Source organism: Orcinus orca, chromosome 4 (assembly GCF_937001465.1).
Source record: "Orcinus orca chromosome 4, mOrcOrc1.1, whole genome shotgun sequence".
NCBI classification, from domain to species: Eukaryota; Metazoa; Chordata; class Mammalia; order Artiodactyla; family Delphinidae; genus Orcinus; species Orcinus orca.
The window spans coordinates 105,686,117-105,712,026 of NC_064562.1; the positions used below are offsets into that span (position 1 = coordinate 105,686,117).

The window sequence follows — 25,910 nt, forward strand, 5'->3', positions numbered from 1 at the left end:
TCTATGTCTGCATCTCTATTCCCGTCTTGTCCCTAGGTTCTTCATGACCTTTTTTTTTTTTTAGATTCCATATATATGTATTAGCATACAGTATTTGTTTTTCTCTTTCTCACTTACTTCACTCTGTATGACAGACTCTAGGTCCATCCACTGCATGTAGTACATTTTTTAGGTTAGGAATCAGAGAAGCTCCCTAATTACTATTTCCCACCCCAAAGAGTAAGTGTACAAAAGAAATCAGTCTAGAGTGGATCACTGTTCTAGCTATTTCCTCAGCTACCTCTTCAGCTGAACTTTCTGGCTTACCCTGGAACTTGGGATCTCAGACTGACTTGGCCTCTTAGCCAAAGGGGCTGGAAACCTTGGCAGACACCCTGTTGCATTCTCACCCATACTTCTTATCATATCGAAACATCTTGGCTTTGGCGATTCAGTGTAAAAATTCAAAAATGGCTTTTTAAAAATATGTCAGAGGATTCAGTGGACTTGGGTGTGGTGGGTAAAATTGATTAATTCTATGTATTGATCTCTGCCTTTATTGATGGAGAAATTCTGGGAAGTGAAACCATCCTCCCAGAGATTCCCATTGTAACCCTAGGAGTAACTGACAGACAAAGATGGGACCCAATAATGGACTTCAGTGAAGTCTCTGTCCTTCACTTAGGAAGTTAATTGACAGAGAAATTGTCAGGAGATCAAAAAAAGCAAAGATTTCCTTTTTTTTCTTTATGAATTTTGGTCAGTTTAAAGCCTATTTTCCCCTAAGAAAATTATACCTTTAATATTTTTCTATCAGAAATAGTAGGTGAGTGATATTTATAAGAACTTCCTTTTTACAATTAAAAATTATTGGTGCTGTTAAGTAATAAACCATATAGAGAGATATGAAACAAGAGTTAAATCTCCCCTTCATCACTTCAGACACACCCTTCTGAGACAGCATGTACTAACTGGTGTATATATTCTCAGATTTTTCTGTCGTTCCCCGCCCCCCCCCCCCCGAAATGTGCAGGCTTTCACATAGGGCTTTAAAGATGTGCTCTACTTGACATTTTACTTAAAACATTTTTTACTGACGTATCCTTAATATCTTTTCAGGAGAATACATATTGATTTAGTTCATGTGAATAGCTATAGAACATTCCAAGTATAGAACAGATCATAAGTTAGTCAATTATTCCTCTGTTAATGTAGATACTATCTGATTCCTTTCCTCCTCCTTTAACAAATCTGCCCTGGTAAACATTCCTGTATATACACAGGTGCTGCATCATACACACTTAACTTACAGGAATACAAATATATCTGTGTAGCAAAAAGTAAGTAAAGAAAAATTGACAGAGTAAGAAACAACATGAGTGGGAGTAGGTGGGTAATTCACCTACCACCCCATTCAGTAAACTACATTAGGACACAAGAGCGGTGTCTTTGCTGTGAAGGTTGTCATTCTCAGTTTCCTTATGCTTCTTTTGGTGTAAGCACCTCAGAGTTGGAATGGGGTTTTAATGTTTTAAAGTATGTGTAGGTTTTTATGGCCACCAGCCGAAGCCAATTACTTCATAGGTGTCCAGCCAAACAAATAGCAGTCTGTTCCAACACTGGAGGAAGAATTGGTTTGTGTTGGTACTTACTGAGAGGATGGCATGTCTGTCTCCAATGTGATTGCCTCCTCTGTGATTTCCAAGGAAAAAAAAAATTATAATACCTAATAATTAGAATAAAGTTACATAGTAATTAGAATCTAATGGTCCCTGTAAGCTGCAATTATTTTGTTTATACTTAAATCCTATATTTGTAGAATGTATTTTTATTTCCAACTTACTACTATGGACTCTTTCAACACATCGAAAAAAATATTACAGGTAATTGTATAAGGAATCTCCATGGACCCATCAATCAGTTTCAACACTTAGTAACTCATAGCCAGTCTTGTTTTAGTTACACCTCACATCTCTTGTCTTCCTGCGTACATTTTAAAGTAAATCCCAGAAGTCATATAATTTCACATAGGGTACCTTCATAAAAGTATAGTTGTTCATTTTAATTGCATCTAGGTTACTTTCTTAAAATGTTACAGTGATTTACACTCCATCAGCTGTACCCTTTTCGAAATCCACATTCAGTATTCACTCTGATAGGCCAAAAAAGAAAAGGGCATCGCTTTCATGGTTCTTTTGATTTGCAAGTATTCTTTTTGTTTTTTAAGTTCCTAGGCAATTCTTTTATGAAGATCAAAATTATTTTATCCAGCCTTTTTTCTATCAAAAAAATCCTAAGGCAATAAAAATGAATCCAGTGATGTTCTTACTGAAATCCATTATATCAGTATATTAATTTGCGAGGGATTGGTGTTTGTATAATATTGTCTTCCCATCCAGGAATACATTGCTGCAGGTGTCATGGTAACAGCTGACCTCTCCCCCATCAATTCTCTTTCCTCTCCTCACTGGAGAATCCATCTACCCAAATGTCACTTTCTTCCACACTTGAAGGATGAAACTCAGACTCTGGAGGAGAGGCAGGCCTCCTTGCAGGTCTCAGGACTTCTTCCTTGAGAACTCTAGGTCCAAATATTATCATTCTTTTTTTTTTAAATTTTTTAAAATTTATTTTTGGCTGCATTGGGTCTTCATTGTTGCATGCGGGCTTTCTCTAGTTGCAGCGAGCAGGGGCTACTCTTCATTGTGGTGCGCAGGCTTCTCATTGCAGTGGCTTCTCTTTTATGGAGCCCGGGCTCTAGGTGTGCTGTGGCACGAGGGCTCAGTAGTTGTGGCTCACGGGCTCTAGAGCACAGGCTCAGTAGTTGTGGTGCCCGGGTGTAGTTGCTCTGTGGCATGTGGGATATTCCTGGACCAGGGCTCGAACCTGTGTCCCCTGCACTGGCAGGCGGATTCTTAACCACTGTGCCACAAGGGAAGTCCCAAAATTTTATCATTCTTGTTACTACAAAAGGCACAGAAAAGATCTTGTGATGGTTGGACCATGCTGCCATTTTCCCAGAGTCCTTGCTAGCGCCTCCTAAAGGTGGGGTCTGAACAGTCAGCCACCACAATTGAGCACCTACTATATACCCCAGTTTGTTACTAGCTGACAGAGGTACCCCAGTAAATAAGACACACAAGTCCTTCCTCTCCTGGAGCTTATAGTCAAGCATGGAAGAAATCACAAAAAATGATTTGGTCAAAGCATGATGGGTGTAACAAACTACTCACATTGTAGCATAAGTTGTTCTGCAGTTCATACAAAACTCTGCAAGTGTTTAGGTATTAAAGCCATGATACAGGGGGAAACGAGAGAGGTTAAGTAATTTGCCCAAAGCCAACACGGAATTCTATCCCAAGTCTTTCGTCTTAAACCCTGGACTCGTTTCACTCTGCCAACTTATTTTACTGGGTTACTGTCAGCTGTTGCTGGCCCTTCAGACCCTCCTTTTCCATGTTTTTTTAAATTTTTGCTTTCTTATGTGATACTGAGTGAACACATGAAGAATAATTCTTGTTTCAATGAGAGTATGACTGAAGATCTAGTTCAGGAAGTCAACTTTGAGGTTCACAGGATATTTGATAGAAAAATCCTTATCCAGCAGTAATTTTAAATAATTTTGTTTACTGCCTTATATAAGGTTAAGAGCAATTTTCTTCTTCAGCTTTGGAGAAAATATTTACTAGATGTTTCTCTTCACAAGATTTAAAACAACTTTCATAAATTCTTTATAACAGTAGTTAATGATAGGACATTTTAGGAAATATAAAATAGATAAAACGGTATATAATTGTTAGCATTGCTTAAAGTGTAATTATTTCCTTTTTTCCAGGAACCTTTCAGGGAATTTGTTTTCATCATTATCTCAAGGAACTTTTGATTATCTTGGCTCATTACGATCTTTGTAAGTAAGAATTTTTCTCCTGTTTTAGTAGATATATTTTAGTGTTTTAAAATTAAAAAGTTATTATATGGCTTAAGAGAATTCATAGGAAAAGCTTGTGATTTTGCAATAATTAGAATCTCACTTGAGAACTTGCATTCACATTGAAAAACATACCATAAACCTTAATAATGTGTCTCAGGCTGGGACAACCATTTTCTCCTTAGAATACTACTCTACCTCTCTAATTTATATTTAAAGTAAATAAATTGGTAATTTTTTTCTCTTTGTATTTCCAAATCAGAAAATATTTCGTTCAGCTAATTAAATTCCCAAAGTATAAAATATGCCTCCCTCCCTATGAAGAATTTATAGGGCTTCCCTGATGGCGCAGTGGTTGAGTCCGCCTGCCGATGCAGGGAACACAGGTTCATGTCCCGGTCCGGGAAGATCCCACATGCCGCAGAGCGGCTGGGCCTGTGAGCCATGGCCGCTGAGCCTGTGCGTCCGGAGCCTGTGCTCCGCAACGGGAGAGGCCACAACAGTGAGAGGCCCACGTACCGCAAAAAAAAAAAAAGAAAAAAAGAATTTATAGTTAAGACTATGTTATGCTTTAGCGATTTAATTTTATCCTGTAACTCCATCCCCCAAACTGAATTCACAACTTATTACTGACATTTCTAGGCGTGCTTACATAGAATGCCTGCTTTATGAAGTCAGCGTAAGGTCATATTTACATAATTCTCTGTAGCTTGAGAACTGGCTGATTTTTTCCCCCCAAAATACAGTTTTATTAAGTGCGAGATTGTATAGGAGTTACTTTTGAAGCTAACTGTATTTTCAGATAAACCTTAATATATTTCAAAGTATAAGTTATAATGATTTCTGTTGGAATTACAGTTAAATAAAATGTTTTTCAAATTTTTATGGTATATAACATATGGGCTTGAGTCTCTTTTTCCAGTGAAAAATGTCTTCTCTGCCAGATGTCTCTGTTTGATGTATGCTGACTTCTTCCCTTTTTTCCCTTCCCTCCTCCTCATCTTTCGTTTTCTAAATTTATCATTTCAATCTCATTTAGCAGTTTTCATTGGGATGTAGCTGATAGGTTAGGCGCTCACGGTGCTTCTCCCCATGGCAGACATATGTATGTACTTCTAGAATCACACGGCATCAAACTCTCTCTGGTCTTTTTGGTACTGCTACAGTTCTTATCCAGAAAACTGCTTTTTAGTGAAAACATCTCCTTTTAGTGGGCTCATGTCAGCCATTTCTGTGAAGTTTAGGAAATAAAGGCTGTAAAAATAATCTGGCTTTTGAGACCCTGGATAGCAGCAATGTAGGAAGTACTTTCATCCAAAAATTGGGCAAAATTGCCAGTGTTTATAACTGATCGTGCTGGAAACTGACCAGAAGGTGGTGCTTAGGAATTAGAAGTCAGCCAGTCATCCTAGTCAGATAAACAGAATATAACCATGTGAAACAGTCATATATTGCTTTATGTTGCCAGAACTAACAGAGTTTGCAGGTATTTAAGCCAAGAACATGGCAGTGATGCTGGAAAAATTGGGGAAGGCTTCAGGATCCAGTATTTGTACCACAGACTTGATGAAAGGGTAACAGTTTGATAGACACAAAGGATGGGGATGTGGTATTCCAGTACCCTGGGCTTCAGGAGTTTGTTACATAGATGAGGAATAGATTTTGTTCACGTACCAACTTTGATTGAAACTGGAGTCACTCCCCGAATCAGTGGGGAAGGGAGCTGGGGTCAGGCATTTGGCGTCATCTCAAGGGAAAGGAGACCATAACCAGTTGATGGTACAGTATGTGCCGTAGCATGGTAAGAGTGAGCAGGAATGTGCTTGCCACCCAAAGGGTAAGGCCAACATAAAGCAAAAATGCGATTTAATTCATTCACCATAACCTCTAAATTGCATTTTGTATGCTACAGAGAATTTCAGACTGAGTATCTGCTGTGTGATTGTAACATACTGTGGATGCATCGCTGGGTAAAGGAGAGAAACATCACGGTACGGGACACACGGTGTGTTTATCCTAAGTCTCTTCAGGCCCAGCCAGTCACAGGTGTGAAGCAGGAGTTGTTGACGTGCGGTAAGGAAGACAAACTGAGAAAGGGTTAACTGTATTTTACTTGTTATCTTGTTTTGCCTGACAAACTGCGGAGTTCTGTTTACACATTGGGACTGATTACAACTGTCAGTCTTCATGGATTTGATAATATTTAGTTTTTGCTGATAGTTAAGTCAGCTGGATTAAAAAACATTTTTTCGATGGGTGTTTAAAGTTCTTAGGTTCTGAACAGCTTTCTTTATGAAATCCAGTTTCAATAAATAGTATAGATCTTCAGATTTTCTAACAGCAAATCAGGAATTTGTTGATAGTAATAAAATCTCAGGATACAATCACACTTTTTGTTGGTGGGGTGTGAATTGATACAGCCTTTTTGAAGGATAGTTTGGCAATATGTATTGGTGTTCTTAAAAAATTGATACAACTTCGTATAGTAATTCTGCATGTAGGGGTTAATTCTTAAGAAATAATCAGCTGTGTGTGTAAATCTTCAGACTTTGTGAACATATCCTAAATTCTCAAAAATAGGGCATTGGTTTAATTATGGTACATCAATTCAGTGAGATAGTATGCAGCTGTTGAAAATCATGAATTTTAAGAATATCTGAAGGCTTGAGGGAAATAACACATTTACCATGTGCTAAACGAAAAACAAAAAACAGAAAACCAAACACAGTCCTTAAAATGATAGAGGTAGGTTCTAGTTTAGTCTTTGTGTTTGAAAATAGACAACTGTATCCGTTTTTTCCATTTATTTTTATTATCATTATTGTTTCACATGTAAAATATGCTCATTGGATTAAAGATTTATAAAAAGAAATGATGTGTACATATATCAAATTACCTTGGTGTACACTTTAAATAACTTATAATTTTGTCAGTTATACCTCCATAAAGCTGGGGGGAAAATGAAAAACTAAAAGAAGAAAAAAACAAAACCCGTACTTACATTCTTATCATTCATAGGTAGCTAATGTCAAGGATACCTTGGTGTATCATCTTCTATACCTTTTTATTATGTTTTGTCCAAAATATCATACTCTAATGTTATTTTGTAACCTTTTGTAACTGGAAATGGTGTAAACTTGTTTCCTCATCATATAAAAGATGCATACCAATCCATTATACAGATGTGGCCATAACTTTTATTTTTTCATTACAGAGATGTAGCCATAGCAATTTCCTTATTACTGCAGATTTAGGTTAATAATTTCTCACTCTATAAACATTAAAAGGATTAATTTCCTTGTGTACATCTTTACATATTAGCTATTTAGGATAGAATACTACTAAAAGTAGAATTATTGTGTTAGACAAAGGAACTAAATATTTTAAAGACTTTTAATGAGCCAAAAGATTTGTGTACATTTTTGCATATGTAGTTAAAATTTCTCTTTTATTTTTCTTACTGGAAGGAAATATATCAGCTTTGTAAAAGTTGATATGAAATGGTTTCATTTTAATTTTACTTAACGGTGTTTTCATCTTGGACCCTCTTAATTCAGTAATAGCTTTGTTGATACTAACATTAGAATGCTGATTACTGAGAAATTTGTTTTTCCATTTTTAAAATTTCAATTAGAATTTCTATAATTTTAAATTTTGGAGTGTGAATATAGTATTGTATTTGTTAACTGAGTCTTTATTTTACTGTCTCTAGATCCTCCCCTTGAATTACCATCTTTCTACATGACTCCATCTCATCGTCAAGTTGTGTTTGAAGGAGACAGCCTTCCTTTCCAGTGTATGGCTTCATATATTGATCAAGACATGCAAGTGTTATGGTATCAGGATGGGCGAATAGTCGAAACTGATGAATCCCAAGGTATCTTTGTTGAAAAGAACATGATTCACAACTGCTCGTTGATTGCAAGGTAAACTTTTTTTAGATGAGAAATTGTCTCTGGATTTTATCATTTCAGAATTGTACTGTTTAGTTAGAATTTGAATGAATATTTTACCTTCTTGCATTTAAAAAAGCAAACTTCTGACATTTCTTTTCCTGATTGTTACTTATCTTCTAAAATTAAATAACTATCTTTTCCATCCAGTTTTGGAGGAAAAAAGCATAGGATAAAAGGGAAACACTGTTTAAAAGTGAGAGACTTTTTGTTTAAAGTCTCGAGGAAAAAATGTAAACTTTTAGTGCCAAACTTAATTTCTAACAATTTCCTGCTACTAATAAGCTTAGAATTTCACTTTTGGGAATCACCTAATTTTCACTGTCTTAAGATTAATGTAACATTTTAAGATACTTCCTTTTTTCACCCCACTAGTATAAAAGAATATAACACGTGTCAACCCACGATTGGTGCAAGCATAGCAATAGTTAATTGGAATGAACTTAAAGTACAAAAAACAGGATAAAAATAAATATGATGTTATCACTTATCATGTTTTATTTTGGTAAAATCTTAATCTGTAGGTATTGAATTTTCTCTTTCCTTCTCTCTGCCTCTCTTTCTGTCTCTGTGTATCTCTCCAAGCCTTTTTCTGTCTCTCTCTGTCTTTCCTTCCTACCAATTTCATAAAGATAGACCTCAGCTTGAATATTGAAGAGTAGATCTGTAGTTTCTTAGCTCTCTCCTGGGGCACTTTAGGGTAGTATTACAAAAGCATCATGAAAAAATTACCAAGAAACTAAAAGCTGTCTGAGTTGAGACTCAGGTTTGGGCATTTTGAGGTTCAAATATTCTATTTTATAATATCTCTTTCTCTTCTGAGATTTCCTAACTGTTTGTTAGAAGCATATTTTCATTTGTGTCTTTCAACTTTTATAGTAGATACCCTTAAATCCTTGCTTTCATATTCCAGTATCTGGGTCATCTTGGGATCGTCACCTTTACTATTTTTCTTATAAATATGGTTTATATTTCGCTATTTAAAAAATATTGTTTATATGTCTGGTAATGTTGGATTGTATCCTGGACATTGTGAATAATTTGCTATAGAAAAGTAGACAGAGTACAGCTTATGGGACAAATCTGGCCTATGAATGTTTTTTTATAGTTTTAAATGGTTACATTTCAAATGGTTATAAAAGTACCTACATAATATTCTCAGCGTTGCTTCTTGGTCAGCAAAGCCTAAAGTATTTACTGTCTGGCCTTCAAAGAAAAAGTTTGCTGATCCCTGACTCTGGATTCCTTTGTATTCTTCTCAAGACAGCTAGTTTTGTTTCATTGAACAGTTACCTTGGTTAAATTCAGACTCCTAGATCTGGCTTTTCTGTATTAGGCAGCCACTGAAATCTGCTTGGTGTTTGCCCTGTCTGCATGGGTCAGGGTCAGGGTCAGTTAAAGAGCTGGGTGGATTTTATATGCAGAAGTTTGGGCTTCCAGCCAGGCTCCTTTCTCCCTCTGTCCTCTGATTTTTCAACCGGTAAGATTTTGAGTTTCTATTTGAATAATGCCTGCCCTTGGGCAAAAGCCATTAAAAAAATTTCCTGGTTACTCCCCACTGCCATTCCCTTCTTCCTACTGTCAGGTCCTCTTCGGTTTCTGCTTGCCTTGGATCACTCTCCATGTGTTCAGATAGTTATCATATTGTAGTTTTGTTCACAGCTTATAACTAACTGTTAATTGCGGGGAGGGTGGTTTGATAGGAACCACTCTGCTATTACCAGAAGCAGAGTTCTTTTATTGGGGATAAGATTGTTAGGAAAGTTTTTTATATGTTCTTTGCACTTAATATTAAGTTCCAGTGAGAAGATTCTAATTGTTACATTATTTTTACTGTGTGATAATTTCACAAGTGTATACATATGTCAAAACTTACCAAATTGTATATATATGTATTTTTTGGGCTGCGTTGGGTCTTGGTTGCCGCGTGCGGGCTTTCTCTAGCTGCGGCGAGCAGGGGCTACTCTTCGTTGCGGTGCGTGGGCTTCTCATTGCAGTGGCTTCCCTTGTTGCGGAGCACAGGCTCTAGGCGCTTGGCTTCAGTAGTTGCGGCACGCAGACCCATGGGCTCAGTAGTTGTGGCGCACGGGCTTAGTTGCTCCGCGGGATGTGGGATCTTCCCGGACCAGGGATAGAACCTGTGTCCCCTGCATTGGCAGGCAGATTCTTAACCACTGTGCCACCAGGGAAGTCCCCAAATTGTATATTTTAAGCAGTTTATTTTCTGAGTAGACAATAATTGACATATAATACAATAATAAAGCTTTAAAAATGTAATAGAACCCTTTTCTGAATAAAAGAGCCTTATTTTTTTAAATTTTATTGAAAAGTATAGTTGATTTACAGTGTTGTGTTAATTTCTGCTCTACAGCAAAGTGACTGAATTATATGTATATTATTCTTCTTCATATTCTTTTCCATTATTGTTTATCACAGGATATTGAATATAGTTCCAAGAGCTTTAATTTAACTCTTAAATTTTGTAGCTATAAAGTAACTAGATTTACTTTATAAATTTATTTCTGTACGTCATGTTTAAATTAATCTAAATTCCTTTAGCATTACAAAAAAATTAATTCTAAGGATAGCAACTTCACCTAACATTTTTTTGTTGGTAGGGACACTTACCAAAGTGAAAATCTTTCATATGAAGACTGAGAAGTCCTTTACACAGAGTTAATCCCAGAATAATAAAGGAGTTGTAGGAAAAGGAAGTATGTGGTTATTGGACTGGTTTACCTCATACAGCTCTTGATTCTTCATTGGTCTCCTCATGTCGTTGATCCTTCATTAGTAAGAATCAGAGTTTGTATTTTTCCTAGACACTGAAATTGAAGCTACCTCCTTCTCCTTAAATCTCCTAATAGGTCGTGTTGAGGATTCCTGAAAACTTTGTTCCGATAATTGGTTTTAGACATTGAAGGTATTGCTGAAAGTTGGGTTAGGACCGTTTTCCCCAGAGGGTATGCTAATGTGTCCTGGGGTGCCACAGTGTGTTAACGGAGGTGCTGTGTGGTATTATAAGTGTTTGAGCATAGTGATACTGGGCATTAGTGAGACACGACACAGCTACCAGCTCCAGGCAGTTAGGGTGTTGAATTTACATGATACTGCATCTCTTTTGCTGGTGCCATACTTTAGATAATGGGATTTTGACAGTTACTATGGTGCAAAAGCAAGTAGTGTGTGAAAATAATTTTGGAACAAGGAACATGGATATCACTGTTTGATCTGTATCTAATGTTTGATTAATTTTGGAGTGCCCAATAGGCATGCACAGCCCATTAGGAAGTAGTTGTGGTTAAGAATGAAATACTTATTTTAATTGATGTGTGTTTTTTTTCAAATGGCTACTAAGTTATTAGGACATATATACATAGTTTTAGGATTGCATTTAGTCATTGGAACCACCCTAGGTGTTGTTTTTTGTTTTTCTATTTTATTCTGTTATAGTCGATTGTATTTTTTTAACATCTTTATTGGAGTATAATTGCTTTACAATGTTGTGTTAGTTTCTGCTGTATAACAAGGTGAATCAGCTCTACGTATACATATAACCCCATACCCCCTTCTTCTTGCATCTCCCTCCTACCCTCCCTATTCCACCCCTCTAGGTGGTCACAAAGCACCGAGCTGATCTCCCTGTGCTATGCGGCTGCTTCCCACTAGCTATCTGTTTTACATTTGGTAGTGTGTATATGTCAATGCTACTCTCTCACTCATCCCAGCTTACCCTCCCCTGCACCGTGTCCTCCAGTCCATTTTCTACGTCTGCGTCTTTATTCCTCTCCTGCCCCTAGGTTCATCAGAACCATTTTTTTTTTTTTTTAGATTCCATATATATGTGTTAGCATACGGTATTTATTTTTCTCTTTCTGGCTTACTGCACTCTGACTGGCTTACTGACTCTCTAGGTCCATCCACCTCACTACAAATAACTCAGTTTCATTTCTTTTTATGGCTGAGAAATATTCCGTTGTATATATGTGCCACATCCTCTTTATCCATTCATCTGTCAATGGACACTTAGGTTGCTTCCATGTCCTGGCTATTGTAAATAGTGCTGCAGTGAACATTGTGGTACGTGACTCTTTTTGAATTGTTTTTCTCGGGGTATATGCCCAGAAGTGGGATTGCTGGGTCGTATGGTAGTTCTACTTTTAGTTTTTTAAGGAACCTACGTACTGTTCTCCATAGTGGCTGTATCAATTTACATTCCCACCAACAGTACAAGAGGGTTCCCTTTTCTCCACACCCTCTCCAGCATTTATTGTTTGTAGATTTTTTGATGATGGCCATTCTGACCTGTGTGAAGTGATACCTCATTGTAGTTTTGATTTGCATTTATCTAATGATTAGTGATGTTGAGCATCCTTTCATGTGTTTGTTGGCAGTCTGTATCTCTTCTTTGGAGAAATGTGTATTTAGGTCTTCTGCCCATTTTTGGATTAAGTTGTTTGTTTTTTGCTATTGAGCTGCATGAGCTGCTTGTAAAATTTGGAGATTAATCCTTTGTCAGTTGCTTCATTTGCAAATATTTTCTCCCATTCTGAGGGTTGTCTTTTCATCTTGTTTATGGTTTCCTTTGCTGTGCAAAAGCTTTGAAGTTTCATTAGGTCCCATTTGTTTATTTTTGTTTTTATTTCCATTTCTCTAGGAGGTGGGTCAAAAAGGATCTTGCTGTGATTTATGTCATAGGTTGTTCTGCCTATGTTTTCCTCGAAGAGTTTGATAGTGTCTGGCCTTACATTTAGGTCTTTAATCCATTTGGAGTTTATTTTTGTGTATGGTGTTAGGGAGTGTTCTAATTTCATTCTTTTACATGTACCTGTCCAGTTTTCCCAGCACCACTTATTGAAGAGGCTGTCCTTTCTCCACTGTACATTCCTGCCTCCTTTATCAAAGATAAGGTGACCATATGTGCATGGGTTTATCTCTGGGCTTCCTATCCTGTTCCATTGATGTACATTTCTGTTTTTGTGCAGTACCATACTGTCTTGATTACTGTAGCTTTGTAGTATAGTCTGAAGTCAGGGAGCCTCATTCCTCCAGCTTCATTTTTCTTTCTCAAGATTACTTTGGCTATTTGGGGTCTTTTTTGTTTCCATACAAACTGTAAAATTTTTTGTTCTAGTTCTGTGAAAAATGCCAGTGGTAGTTTGATAGGGATTGCATTGAATCTGTAGATTGCTTTCACCCTAGGTGTTTCTTTGAGGCTAGGGGCATTGTGGAAGTTATCTAGTGAAGGAACCATGAACCAAGAAAATTTGGGGATCTCTGGATTAGGGAATGCTTTTTATTGCCAAAAATTTTTATACACTTCCTAGTTCGATAGAGCTATGCAAACTATAATGTTTGACAGGCTTTCTGGTTATTTAAATTTAATGTCAAACTCTTCTGTGTCATTTTACCTTGAATATATTTATTTCAATGTTTTAGTTTGTTTACTAACTTAGTAAAGATGATAAATATTTTCTTTGGTTCAGAATCACAGTGCCTCAAAGTCTTTATTAGAACATTTGTTGTTGTATAGCCATTAATGATTTTAGGAAGCTAGAAAAATGTGTTTTAATTTCAAGGCATTATTTTGTTAAGTTAATTAAAATTATACATGCTTTATGTCTAATGATTTATTTGTTTCTACATGAAAGCAAAGTATAGTAGATCATGTGGGGGGAATAAAGTTTAATTGAAGGTTCTGACATTTGCTCTTTAATTAATAGGATTTATATTAGAGAATTATGATTTCATCTTGAAAGTTGAATTTTCTGACAGCTATTTAGAAATATAGCTGTTACTATAAGTTGAAGTGTACTTTTAAATGGAAAGCTACTTTTGTTAAAGCATTAATTGGTAATTTATTAAATCTTTTTAGAGACTTAACAGGTTTTAACTCCTTTTCCACAAAATATTTCATCTTAAATATTAATTACACACTTCATAATAGTAGTCTTCTTCATGCTTGAGTATGGATCTGAAAAGGTAGATATAACTTGGAAACTATTAGTTTTTTTTTAATTATCATTTTGTTTTTGATTTTTTTCTTTATTTATTGAAGTATAGTTTATTTATAATGTGTTAGTTTCAGTTGTACAGCAAAGTGATTCAGTTATACGTGTATGCATGTATCTATTTCACATTCTTCTCCCTTATAGGTTATTCCAGAATACCGAGTGAAGTTCCCTGCTGGTTACTATTTTATATATAGGAGTGTGTGTATACTGATCCCAGACACCTAATTTATCCCTCCTCCTCCCTTTCCCCTTTGGCAACCATAAGTTTGTTTTCTATGTCTGTGGGTCTGTTTCTGTTTTTATTGCTTGTATGTGTAACCTAAAAAAAAAAAAAGGTTACAAATGAACTTATATACAAAACAGAAATTGACTTTCCTTTAGTTTTGCTGAAGGAAGTGCCATGATGTTTCTGCCTTGGCACTTGGTTTCTGCTCCCTGTGGTGGCCTGCCCTCCCTTTTCTTGGAGGGAGAAGTCTCAGTGCCACTCCATTCATTCTTATGCTATAGCTTTTACCGTAGTATTTTAGGTCTCCCTTTACCTGCCTGTCTTGACTTGCTGCTGAAGTACTTAAATGGAGGGGTTATTTTTTTATTATTATTATTAATCTAGCAAGCAAGTGCTTGTCCTACAGCATACATTCATGTTTGCTCAAAGAATGATCGAAGCACATGTTGTCTTCCTTCTTGCCTAACCATATTTTCTCTCTCTTTAAACTCTTTCTTCATGCAGTGCCCTAACCATTTCTAATATTCAGGCTGGATCGACTGGAAATTGGGGCTGCCATGTCCAGTCCAAACGTGGGAACAATACGAGAACCGTCGATATTGTGGTCTTAGAAAGCTCTGCACAGTACTGTCCTCCCGAGAGGGTGGTAAACAATAAAGGGGATTTCAGGTCAGTGACATGGAGAGTGCTGGAAAGGGCTGACTGGCCCCTCGTCTTTTTATTCTCAAAGGCATAGACATATGTGACCAGTCTCCTGTCGTCAGAAAGAAAATTTGAGCAATGTATGCGTATTCACATATATATCCTTATATATCTAAGGACTACCCATAAGTGATTTCAGAATCATTTATGGAGATTAAAAGTAAAAAGAGGTGCCTGAACTTTATCTGAGATCTATTGATTTATAAGTCTCTGAAAGTTGAGCCAGAAGTGTTCTTTTTTTTTTTTTTTTTTGTGGTACACGGGCCTCTCACTGTTGTGGCCTCTCCCGTTGCAGAGCACAGGCTCTGGACACACAGGCTCAGCAGCCCTGGCTTATGGGTCCAGCCGCTCCGAGGCGTGTGGGATCTTCCCGGACCAGGGCACGAGCCCGTGTCCCCTGCATCGGCAGGCGGACTCTCAACCACTGTACCACCAGGGAAGCCCGAGAAGTGTTCATTTTTATCAGGTGGTTTTATTGTAAAAGTTAAGAACCACTACTTTAGGAAACAGTTTGGAAATTCTACTAAAATAGTGTGCTTAATAGCATTTCCTGTTTTCTTTTTTTTTTTCCTGTTTTTTTTTTAAGGGCTCTTTTTGGATGACCTTTGGAAGGTTTTGTGGTGCTAATTGACTTTTAACCGTAGGCAGTTAAGTGGACATCATAATTAGCAGAAACACATAACCATTTTTCCTCCCCTTTGGTTCTTCTGGCAATTAAGCAAGAGGGACTTTGAGAAAGGAAGGCTGTTGGGTGGTCTGAAAGCTGGGGAGCCACTAGTGTTGGACTCTGTTAAGATGATCAGAATGGGTTAAATATTGTGATTTGTTTGCTTTTTTTTAGTAGAAAGTTTAGAATTTGTGAGAGCTAAAAACTTTTACCTTAGACTCTCCTTACTTTCAAAGTTGCTTTAAAACATTATCTTTAAATATGTTATTTACCTAAAGTTCTTTATGTTTAGAATTTTAGCAATGAGTTATATAGTTAATATAGATGAAGGGAAATATGTAGCTCTGTAAAGCAGCATAAAGATTGTTGAATACCCAGTTCATAGCTGTCTTATGATTGGTGGTATTGCTGCCTTGTGGCTGTAAGTCTGATTTTTAAGGATAAGAAAAAAAACCCTTTGGTGTTAATCTTTCAAGTCAAAGGTAAAGAAGCAATAACATCTTTACCTCAGCTACTTCTCCATTGATTTTTTAAAAATAGTCTTTCGTCCTCCTCCCCCTCCCCCTTTTAAAATTCTCCTTGACATGAATGTGTGGAAATCATAATTTATTATTGCCAATGGATAAATTTTTTATGTGGATTAACAATCTATAATATTTAAATATTTAAAGTATACGTTAAAGTGCAATATATAACATTTGTTAATTTTGTTAAATTCAACATCTTCATTAAATAGTCATAGTATGTTTTCTGCTTGTGGTGGATTTTCTGTTTTTACTCATAGTTTTGGAGGGTTTTCCATTTTTAAAAATAGAAGTAGAGTCTAACCATTTAACTGATTAATGAATTATTTATCTTTTGACATTCTGTAAGATATTATACAGTTACAACTTCCACTGCATTAATAAGATTTAGTTTAGTCTTGCTTCATCTTTTATATAGTTTTTCATAATGCATTCTATTTTGGTGTGGCTGATATTATAATTTAGCAGTTCATATGTTATGAGTCAGCTATAACTGACTCATATATATAATATATATATATGACATACAACATATTATCAAATATGTTATTTTCATTCCCAGTTTTGGAGAAATAAAGCTCAAATAACAAAGATTTCTCTCAATCCAGTTAGTGCTGATTCATACCAGCAGGTCAGTGTAGTCACTTCACTTGCACAGTGACTATACAATTTATCTGGGCTTCACCCAGATAAATTCGGTTGTATATGGTATTGGACATCTCCAAGACCCACCCCCCGCCATCCCAGCCAAGTGCAGAAGTTTGCTAAAAGGACTTATGAGATTCAGCATATAGCTGTAGTGACATCTAAGATATAGTGATACAGTAATATACATAGCTGGATAATAAGGGAAAAAGACACAGGTGGGTTCTGGAGAGATCCACATGTAAGGTTCTTGATTATCTCTGCCTCCCAGGAAGGTCACACGGAGCTCACTGCTCCTCCAGCCTTGAAAAGACAGCAGCCTCTGTATAGTGTTTCTGCCCAGGGAAGCCCACTGGAGGCACAGCACCCAAAGTTCTTGTTGGGGGCTGGTCATGTAGGCATCCTCTGCCAACCTGATACCAAAACTTCAGACCCCCAGGAAGAAAGCAGGTGCTTAGCATACACCATATTGCTTGTCCAGACAGTCTAGGTACAGTGAATCACCTTTACCAGTTAACTGTTCATGGGAACACTCCAAGCCCCAAGTTCCTAGGTGCCACCGAAGGACCAGCATTGCAAGCAGGCCTTTCTAAGGAGAGCAGTCTTGGGCCTGCTATGGTAGCTCTTTTCTATACATATCCTAACTCTCCTTCTGTGACAGGGCAAATTCTATTTATATTGGATAAGATTCTGACCTTATGTAACTAATGGTTATATAAGCCAGCAATACAGTAACAGTAATTAAAAAGAAACGCAGGACCATTTGGTGTACCATTTTTCTTTTCTACTGGGTAAGATACAATTTCCCTGTCTGTTTATATTTAGAATATTTTAGGAAAATATTCTGTTAGGGTAATAAAATACACTTGGCTGGTAGCTTAAAACGGTTTAGTCCATTTTAACTTAAAAAAATTTTTTTGGGGGTCCTTATTATTAAAGTTTTGTTTCTTCTTGATTTTTGTCTGATTCTGTGTGACATGTTCTAAACCTTGATTTTCCTCTGCTATTACTAGTGTCAGCGTAGGTTCTCTTAGGCCATTTTGTCTTCGTCTCTCTAGGTGGCCCAGAACGCTGGCAGGCATTACCGCACATCTGCAGTGTACTCGGAATACCCACAGCGGTGGGATCTATCCCGGAAACGCCCAGGATGAGAGAAAGGCCTGGCGCAGATGTGATCGAGGTGGCTTTTGGGCGGATGATGATTATTCTCGCTGCCAGTATGCAAATGATGTCACTAGAGTTCTTTATATGTTTAATCAGGTAACTGGAAAGCTTCAGATCGGCTGAGGGTGCTAATAAAACGTGGTACTCACACCAAATACATAAGTTTTTTTTTTTTAATACTAGTAAAGCATAGGATTTGGTGTTTATACTTCAGTGGACTGTGTCTTTGGGATCAGACCTGTCCTTCTCAACCAGAGAAGGGCATCTCTGGCATCACTCTTCCTTTCCAGTTACGACCTGACTCTGTGCCTTAGCCTGAATACCTTCATCATCTGTATCTCCAGGCAAAATCCCAACCATCCTTCAAATGCACCTGGGAAGCTACCCTTTAGTTCCTTTTATAAATCCTTTGTCACAAGTGATCCCTTGTTGCACTTGTACTATTCGTATGCTTTTCCTTATCTCTGCTTCTGTGTGTCTTTTTTTAAACCATAGCAGATTATAAGCTGCTGGCAGGTGCTTTCTGTGTCTTACACATTTTCTTACGTTCCTCTGCACCTGATATACCCTTTTTGTAATGGTTGCTGCTGAGTCGTGTTTAAGTCAATAAATAAACAAATGGGAAGCATGACTGGCAGTGCATGACAGTACAGATAAGAGGCAAATAAGTGATTCATGCTCCCATGTGGCAGGAGTTCCAGGCCAGATATTGATCTTTCCTGGCTGGAATACTCGGGAAAGGTGTTACTAGGCAATTGGAATTGAGTATATATAGAATTTGGCTAGGTAGAGATGGTGCAGCCCATTTATGTACTGTTATATTCCATTCCAAGTTAAAAATAATTCCTTCAGGTAAGTTTCCAATAATATTTCAGTCTTCTCAGTTTTGGAAAAGCACTTTAAGAAGGTCAAGTGAGTAGATGATAAAAAATTTGAATTCATTGCCATGTTTTGAAATGCAAAGGTAGGATGTCTAAATTTTGTCCATCATTTTGCTAAGTGCTTCTTTTTGCCTTTTTAATATAGATGCCCCTCAACCTTACCAACGCTGTGGCCACAGCCCGACAATTATTGGCTTACACTGTGGAAGCAGCCAACTTCTCTGACAAGATGGATGTTATATTTGTGGCTGAAATGATAGAGAAATTTGGAAGATTTACTAAAGAGGAAAAATCAAAAGAGGTATTTTCTGGTTCAGATTTGTAGCATATGGCATATCAGCAAATGGTCATGTGATAGGGTTGAATCTGTATTTTGAAAGGCTGTTTATGTTTGCTGTGTTTGAACTAAATATACCTTTTAACTTCTAAAATTGTCATTGAAAAACCTATCCTCCATTATAGTGACTTGTTGGGAAGAGTAGAGGTGAACTGTCAGTTCTTGGAAATTACCGTGATGGGGCACAGCCAGCCTGTGAGAAAGCAACGTCCTGCATCCACGTTGTAGGTCAGCCTGGCTGCTTCTCTCAGGCTGCCTGGGATTTCTCTTCTCCACACTGTCAGGTGTCCATCCTTTTTAGTGAGAGTTTTAGGCCCCCAGATCTTGTGTTAAATTGCTTAACTGCTTTTGGAATGTCCTAGAGAAGTGAAAGACTACTTTAGGAACTTAAAAAAAAAAATTCCATGTGATTAAAATACACAAGTTATGAAAATTTAATAGCTTTGAAAAGGGGCCACGTTAAAACTGTGATATGCTTGTCCACATGATATCCTTTAAGGGAAAACTTCAACAAACCACGGTTTTCAGAATGAATGAGCAGCAAATAATGTTTTGAATAAGTTTTTAGATGCAGATTAACATATTCTTAAACTTTAAGTTTCCAGCTAGGTGAGAGCTTTATATAAACTGTTTCTCTTGTGATAAAATCACTTACATAAAAATGAATTTTAGAGGTAGAAGAAACTTAGATTAGGTCATACACTGAAGCCCAGAGAAAAATTAAATGATTTACCTAAGGTTTTTCAGCTAGGTTAGGGCAGGGCTGAAAACAGAACCCAAGAACCTTGGCTGTCTAATCCAGAAGTTTCTGCTGTATAACATTTACTTTCTAGTACAGTGTTGCCCATTGTATTCCAAAAGTACTGTGGGGAAAAGACTGGACTAAACAAAGTCTAATTTATTTCTTTATGTGGGACATCTCAGATTCATTAATGTGCAAAAAGGTAAGTAATATGCCTTTTTCCTTAAATCATTTAACCAAGGAATTTTTTTTGTATAGTATCTATTAATATCTTGCATTTTGGTGGTATGTTTTGAAACTGCAGCCCTAGTACATTAGGTACTTTACTTGATGTGATGTAACTGTTAAAGGAAAGAAAATAGTGACATGTATGTAGATAGGATTCAGGTCAACGGACCACTTGATGATGAGTTGGCATTTCTGTGTTGTTATCTGAACTTCAGACCACAGTTTCCTAATGAACTGTTCTCTTGCTTGATTGTGTCTTTGGGCCACAGCCTGCTTCGCATGGTAAATTTTTCTAGCCCTGGGAGGAGCCGTGTGAATTCTGCTTCTGTGGTAATACTGCTCTCCCTTGTTGATTATAATCACAGGTTAGCTGCCCACATGATTAGAAGTCATTCATGGAAGGTGGTCACTAGAGTAATTGGAATGACATTTGGAATGTGGACCTGGAGAAAGATTTTGCCATCATGTAATAGATGTTTATTCCTATGCTGCCCTGTTTTGGTGTGAGGGACTTCTGCACACCTCCCAACTTGGGAAGAGCAATGCGGTACATTCCACCATGTTTGCTGGTGTGTGGAAAAAATGGTCTGCTGCTTTAGTATGTTCTTAGGGGGAAGCATCTTGTTGAGGACTGGAAGTGGACCTGGTTCGTGAGTTATTAACCATGGGCCCTTTGTTTTTAAAATGGGGGATGATACTTGCCCTGTGTAACGTGCAAAGTTTGTGTGTGCAAGTGAGAAATATAGGTGAAACTATTTTGCAGAATCATTGCAAAGCTAGGATATACTTTTTATAGGGTTGGGAAATTTAACATTATTATGATCTCAGAGACTACGAAAGAGGTCCTTAAAAAAAAAAATCACGAGACTGCTTTAGTTACTTATCTACAAACTTAGTTTGAAGGAGATTGCTGTCACTTTCACTGGCTAACATAGGAGGTAAAATTTTAATCATCTTTGGAAACAAATGATGGCAACTTATTAAGTATAAATAGAAGACACAGGAAAATTATTCAGGATTGAACAATTGAGGTATAAATGTAATATTACCTATGATGCAGTGACAGATATCTGATTCTTTGGAAACTTAGACTACAGGCCATTGCTTTCACTGTCTATTACTATATTAAGAGGCAATCATGAGGCTTCATTTTAAGGGCTTCATTTTAAGTTAATTACCACTGCATAAAATTATGCTGAGGTATCCTTAAATGCATATAGCATAATTGGACAATTAAATTGATTTTTCTATTATGTCCAAAAAGTTATTCTGCTGTGGATTTTGTTATAACTAAAATAACCTGTGATTGAATCCAGCCAACACAGGGTGGTACTCTATGGTCTTAGGTGGGTGCTGGAAGCTATCAAACTGCCAGATCTAAGTGATTTGTTTCCTGGGGTCTTTTAAAAAGAGCTGAAGGTTGTCTGTCAGGCAGTGTCTGTTCCATATTTACGATAGTCATTTCTCTTGTGAAAACAAATGTACATCCATTTCAGAAGATGAGAAAGTCTATGAAGATTAGAGTTGGTTACATGGTATAGTCTCCTTCCTGTGCTCTCATTTTAAATATGTGAGTGAGGCATGCACCTTAATGCTAATTTACTGCATTTTTATGTACAGATTTTTAAAAATGTAAAGTTATTTCATTTATTCATTTTAAGACATAATCACTTCAGTATTGATGGTTATGTTTCCTTTTCATTTTCGGTATTTTTAATGTTTTATTCCTTCATCTTACTTGTCAGACTTTTCTGTAAAGATTTTCAAAGAGCCAGCTTCTGGCCTTTTGATCCTTCCACCACATGGTTTCTCAAATGTGTGTGTGTGTCATGATCGCCTGGAAGGTTTGTTAAACACAGACTGGTAGGCCCCATGCCCTGAGGTTCTGATTCAGTAGGTCTGTGAGGGAGTCTGAGAATTGGCATTTCTACAAATTCCAGGTGATACTGGGCAACAAGTCTTTGGCACAGGCTCTGAGAACCAGTGTAGAATCTTCATTTTCCATCCTTATCTTGCTTTTTTAAAAAAGTTCTCTTTGCGTTTAACTTTTTAAAAACTTTCCAGAAACTTTTTTTAATTGGAAAATGCCAAAAACATAGGAGAAGGAATGTTATTATTAATACTTTTTTAAAATACCTTTCACAAAGCTTCAGCAATTTTCAGTATTTACCAATCTTGTTTCATCTCTCCTATCCACTCATCTCCTTTGTCTTCTATCCCTCCCACCTTCTCTCTCTCTGTCTCACTCTCTGTATCTTTCTGTCTTTTTCATTGCTGGAACATTTAATAGCAAATTTTAGATGTCACATTTCATCCATAATTTTTTTTAATTATAAGGAATTTTAAAATAGAACCATGATACTGTCATTATATCACCCAAATGAATTCTAAATCCTTAATATCATAAAATACCTAGTCCATGTTCAGTTTTCCTTGATTATGGTTTTTTTTAAAAACATGTGGACCTCGTGTCTGGGCATTCATTCATATAATTTTGTAGTTGGTTATGTGGGATTTTGTAGACAATTATGTCACCAGGGAAGAACAGCTGGTTTCTCTGTTCCTATATAAAATACATCCTTCTTTTTTTCTGGTTGTATATACGTTGGTGAGGACCTCCAGAACAGTGCTGATTCATGTTGGTGATGAGCAGTCTTAATGAGAATGCTCTAATGTGTCATTATTAAGCGTGATATTTATGTGCTGCTGCTAAGAGCCGAGGGGCAATATCGGGGTAAGGGGGTCACTTTGAAATTAGTTGTTCGCTTGAGGTTTTACAGACCACAGAAAAAAGGTGAACTCTGCTTTCAGTCCTGTGTGAAGGTTGATTTGTGTTGACAAATTGTCAGGGAAGAGATTTTTTCACCTCCCACCTCATGCCAGGGTCAAGACAGGGAAGTTTCAAGTCTCCTTGCCATTCCCTTCCTTTCTTGAGGCTAATTTAATGCTGGTTTGTACTGACCCTGGGGGTGTCTCCTTTGTGTTATCAGCTTTACGCAGTGGTCTTCTCCTGTTAGGCCTGTGTTGGCGGGGCCTAGGCCCTGCGTGGAAGTCAAAACATAGTCGGTGATCAGCTGAGTTCACCCTCAGAGCTCCTTGGATTCCTGTTGTTTTGCTGTTAGTCTCTGGTGGAGCCTTTATTTTCTCACTGACCCGTGGTGCGTTTACAAGGTGCCTTTTTTCCTTTAGCATTTTTCACTTTTATAAGAATTGTCCAGAGTACTTAGACCTTCATACTTCCAGAAGACGAGATGCACATAATGTTTCTGTAATCAGAAAAAAACAGAATCTGCTTCCATCGGGAGAACTGGAGGAATCTTGGAAGTTCAGCTTTTCCATTTGTTGTGAACGTATGGCTGAGCGTGTTGCCCATTACACTCTGCCGCCCTTGAATAGTGTTCTTCACGTGTTCTAAGAATTTTTTTTAGAAAAGCAAGTTTGTCTACCTGGAGGAAATGTTCTTCTTTCTGTTAATTGTAAAATTGTCTTTATTGCCTTGACTAGAAACCTAGTAAGCATCAATTTTTCCCCAGTCCCAGCAGCTCTGCCATTGACATGTAATTTTTTATTTTTTTATTGAAGTATAGTTGATTTACAATGTTGCATTAATTTGTGATTCAGTTATACACACACACACACACACACACACACACACACATATATATAGACATTCCTTTTTATATTCTTTTCCATTATGGTTTATCACAGAATATTGAATATAGTTCCCTGTGCTCTACAGTAGGACCTGTTGTCCATCCTTTCTATATGTAGTAGTTTGCATCTGCTAACCCCAAAGTCCCAGTCCATCCCTCCCCCTCCTCCCTTCTCCCTTGGCAACCATAAATCTGTTCTCTATGTCTATGAGTGTGTTTCTGCTTCATACACAGTTCATTTGTGTCATATTTTAGTTTCCACATGTAAGTGTTATGATATGGTATTTGCATTGACGTGTATTTTTGACTTATCTGTGTCTCTTCAAGTCTATATTTCTCCCTCTTAATTCTTTTTAAATTAAAAGATAAATAATCTTTTTAATTGTATTAGGCTGCCTCAAATCCTTTCTGTAAAGAAATGGAGAATAAATGCAACATTTATTCCATGTGACATTATTTTCAGGCTTTTTCCCCCTCTTCCCTTCCCACCCATTTCCCCATCATCATCCTCTTTACTTCTGTACCACAGTGACGTCAGAGCTTTCACCTTTGCCACAGTCCTCATGGTCATCACAATTAGACCTCTCACTGAATATTGACTACTTAACTAAACAAGCTGAGACACGTTCAGTGGGGTCCCCAGGCCCCCCAGGATGCTGAAGCCAGTTAACAGTGACATAAATAACACTCTTAAAACTTGACTCTCACAACAGAGCAATTCCTTCATTAAAAGTAATCAGGGCAACATAACATACCTTGAGATAGCTATGATCTCAATATAATAGATTGTAATTAGGAGAAAACCATGAAGACTGCTTGAACTTAAATAATGATATCAACTGCTCTTGTCATTATTTAGTCAGGTTTGGACTACATGTCAGTTCTGCACTTCCCATCTCCATCATGGCTGTCCCCAAACAACTGCCCAGCGTACTGCCCTGCTGATACATGTGTCTGTAATTTTTGCTCCTCTGGTTCTTAGAATTGCTGAGGGTACCCCCTGCTGATTCGTGCTTGAAAACATAAATGTGGGGAGGGGCCTGGATCTCTTGACTTTTCTCAAACTGCATGAATTACTTAATGAAGATATTTGCCTTCTGGTTTTTTTTTTTTTTTGTCCTTAATTTACTATGAAATGAGACATTCTGGGCACTTCTTATAGGGTTCTTGGTCTCATTTTACAGATGGGCAACCTGAGTCTTGGAGATGCTAAATAATCTGCTATGGGCATTTAACATGTACAGGACAGTTGAAATCTTAACCCAGGGGTACTTAACTCCAAGGCACATAAATATTCTAGCTGCAGTGTTATTTTATGCTTCTATTACATTAAAATTAAATATCATCAAGTTTAGTCTATGTATTATCTTGTGTGTTTCATGAACTAACATCAGAAATTCATGGAATTTACGGACGATTTTTGAACTAATTTTGCCCAGGGTTCTGAACATGAATACAGAAGAGAAGATGAAATATTCTGTCTCTTAGAGCAGATGACATTTAACAATTTCATTGTTATTAATGCGGCATTTTCATTTCTTTATCCTTTTATCTTGGATAAAGTGTGTTCAGAGTGTTTTCATTTGATCCTCACTGTTTAGTGTGACAGGTGGAAGAGCAGGTGCATGATTCCTTCTGACCCTTTTGCGGCTGGCGTGGCCTTCAGGGAATGCGGTCAGAGAAGACAGTGCTTCCTAACGCTGGTTGCAGTTATTAAACTATATCTGTGTGTCAGATTTCAGGAATACTTTTTAAATCCAGTGTAATTCTTCATGCACTGTTATCCTTTCTGTGTCCTTTTTTGCCACTGTGAAGGATTCAGAACTACTTCCGTAACCAAGCTACAGAAGCGTGTAGCATTTCGTGATTACCTGCCCTAGGGAATATATTGGCAACAAATCCCTTTCCTTCGTTCTTAGCCATTTGTAATGAAATAATGAGAAAAATAGCTTGTTCTCAGCTAAGGCAACCACTCATATTAGCTCTGTACATTCTTAGAGATATTTCTCTTCTTTACAATTATTAACACATGTTAAATTCCTTTACCGGCATTATCTAGTGACCCATAGCTGTAGTTCTTTGATCAAAACATAGTTTTTCAGAAGAGATGGTGTATCAATCAGGTCTCATGTTGGATTTTCATAAAGTCCATACTTGTAAAACTTTTAAAGAAATTATGAAACTACTTGTACTTGTGCTTATTTTTTTAAACACTACAGAAATATTTGAGTAGTGCCTCAGAGGAGAATTGGTATTTTCCTGTATTT

At 37.1% G+C, this 25,910-nt stretch overlaps 1 protein-coding gene across 2 annotated transcripts in view; it reads left to right on the forward strand.

The window, feature by feature from the left end:
• The window catches only part of ADGRA3 (adhesion G protein-coupled receptor A3), a 119,011-nt gene that overhangs the window by 53,862 nt on the left and 39,239 nt on the right, over window positions 1-25,910 (forward strand). For both annotated transcript variants that reach the window (XM_004266197.2, XM_033421595.2), the window contains exons 5-10: window positions 3,815-3,886; window positions 5,820-5,980; window positions 7,620-7,833; window positions 14,605-14,769; window positions 17,697-17,898; window positions 18,829-18,984. In XM_004266197.2, coding sequence (XP_004266245.1) covers window positions 3,815-3,886; window positions 5,820-5,980; window positions 7,620-7,833; window positions 14,605-14,769; window positions 17,697-17,898; window positions 18,829-18,984 — 970 coding nt within the window. The remainder of the gene's footprint in view (window positions 1-3,814; window positions 3,887-5,819; window positions 5,981-7,619; window positions 7,834-14,604; window positions 14,770-17,696; window positions 17,899-18,828; window positions 18,985-25,910) is intronic.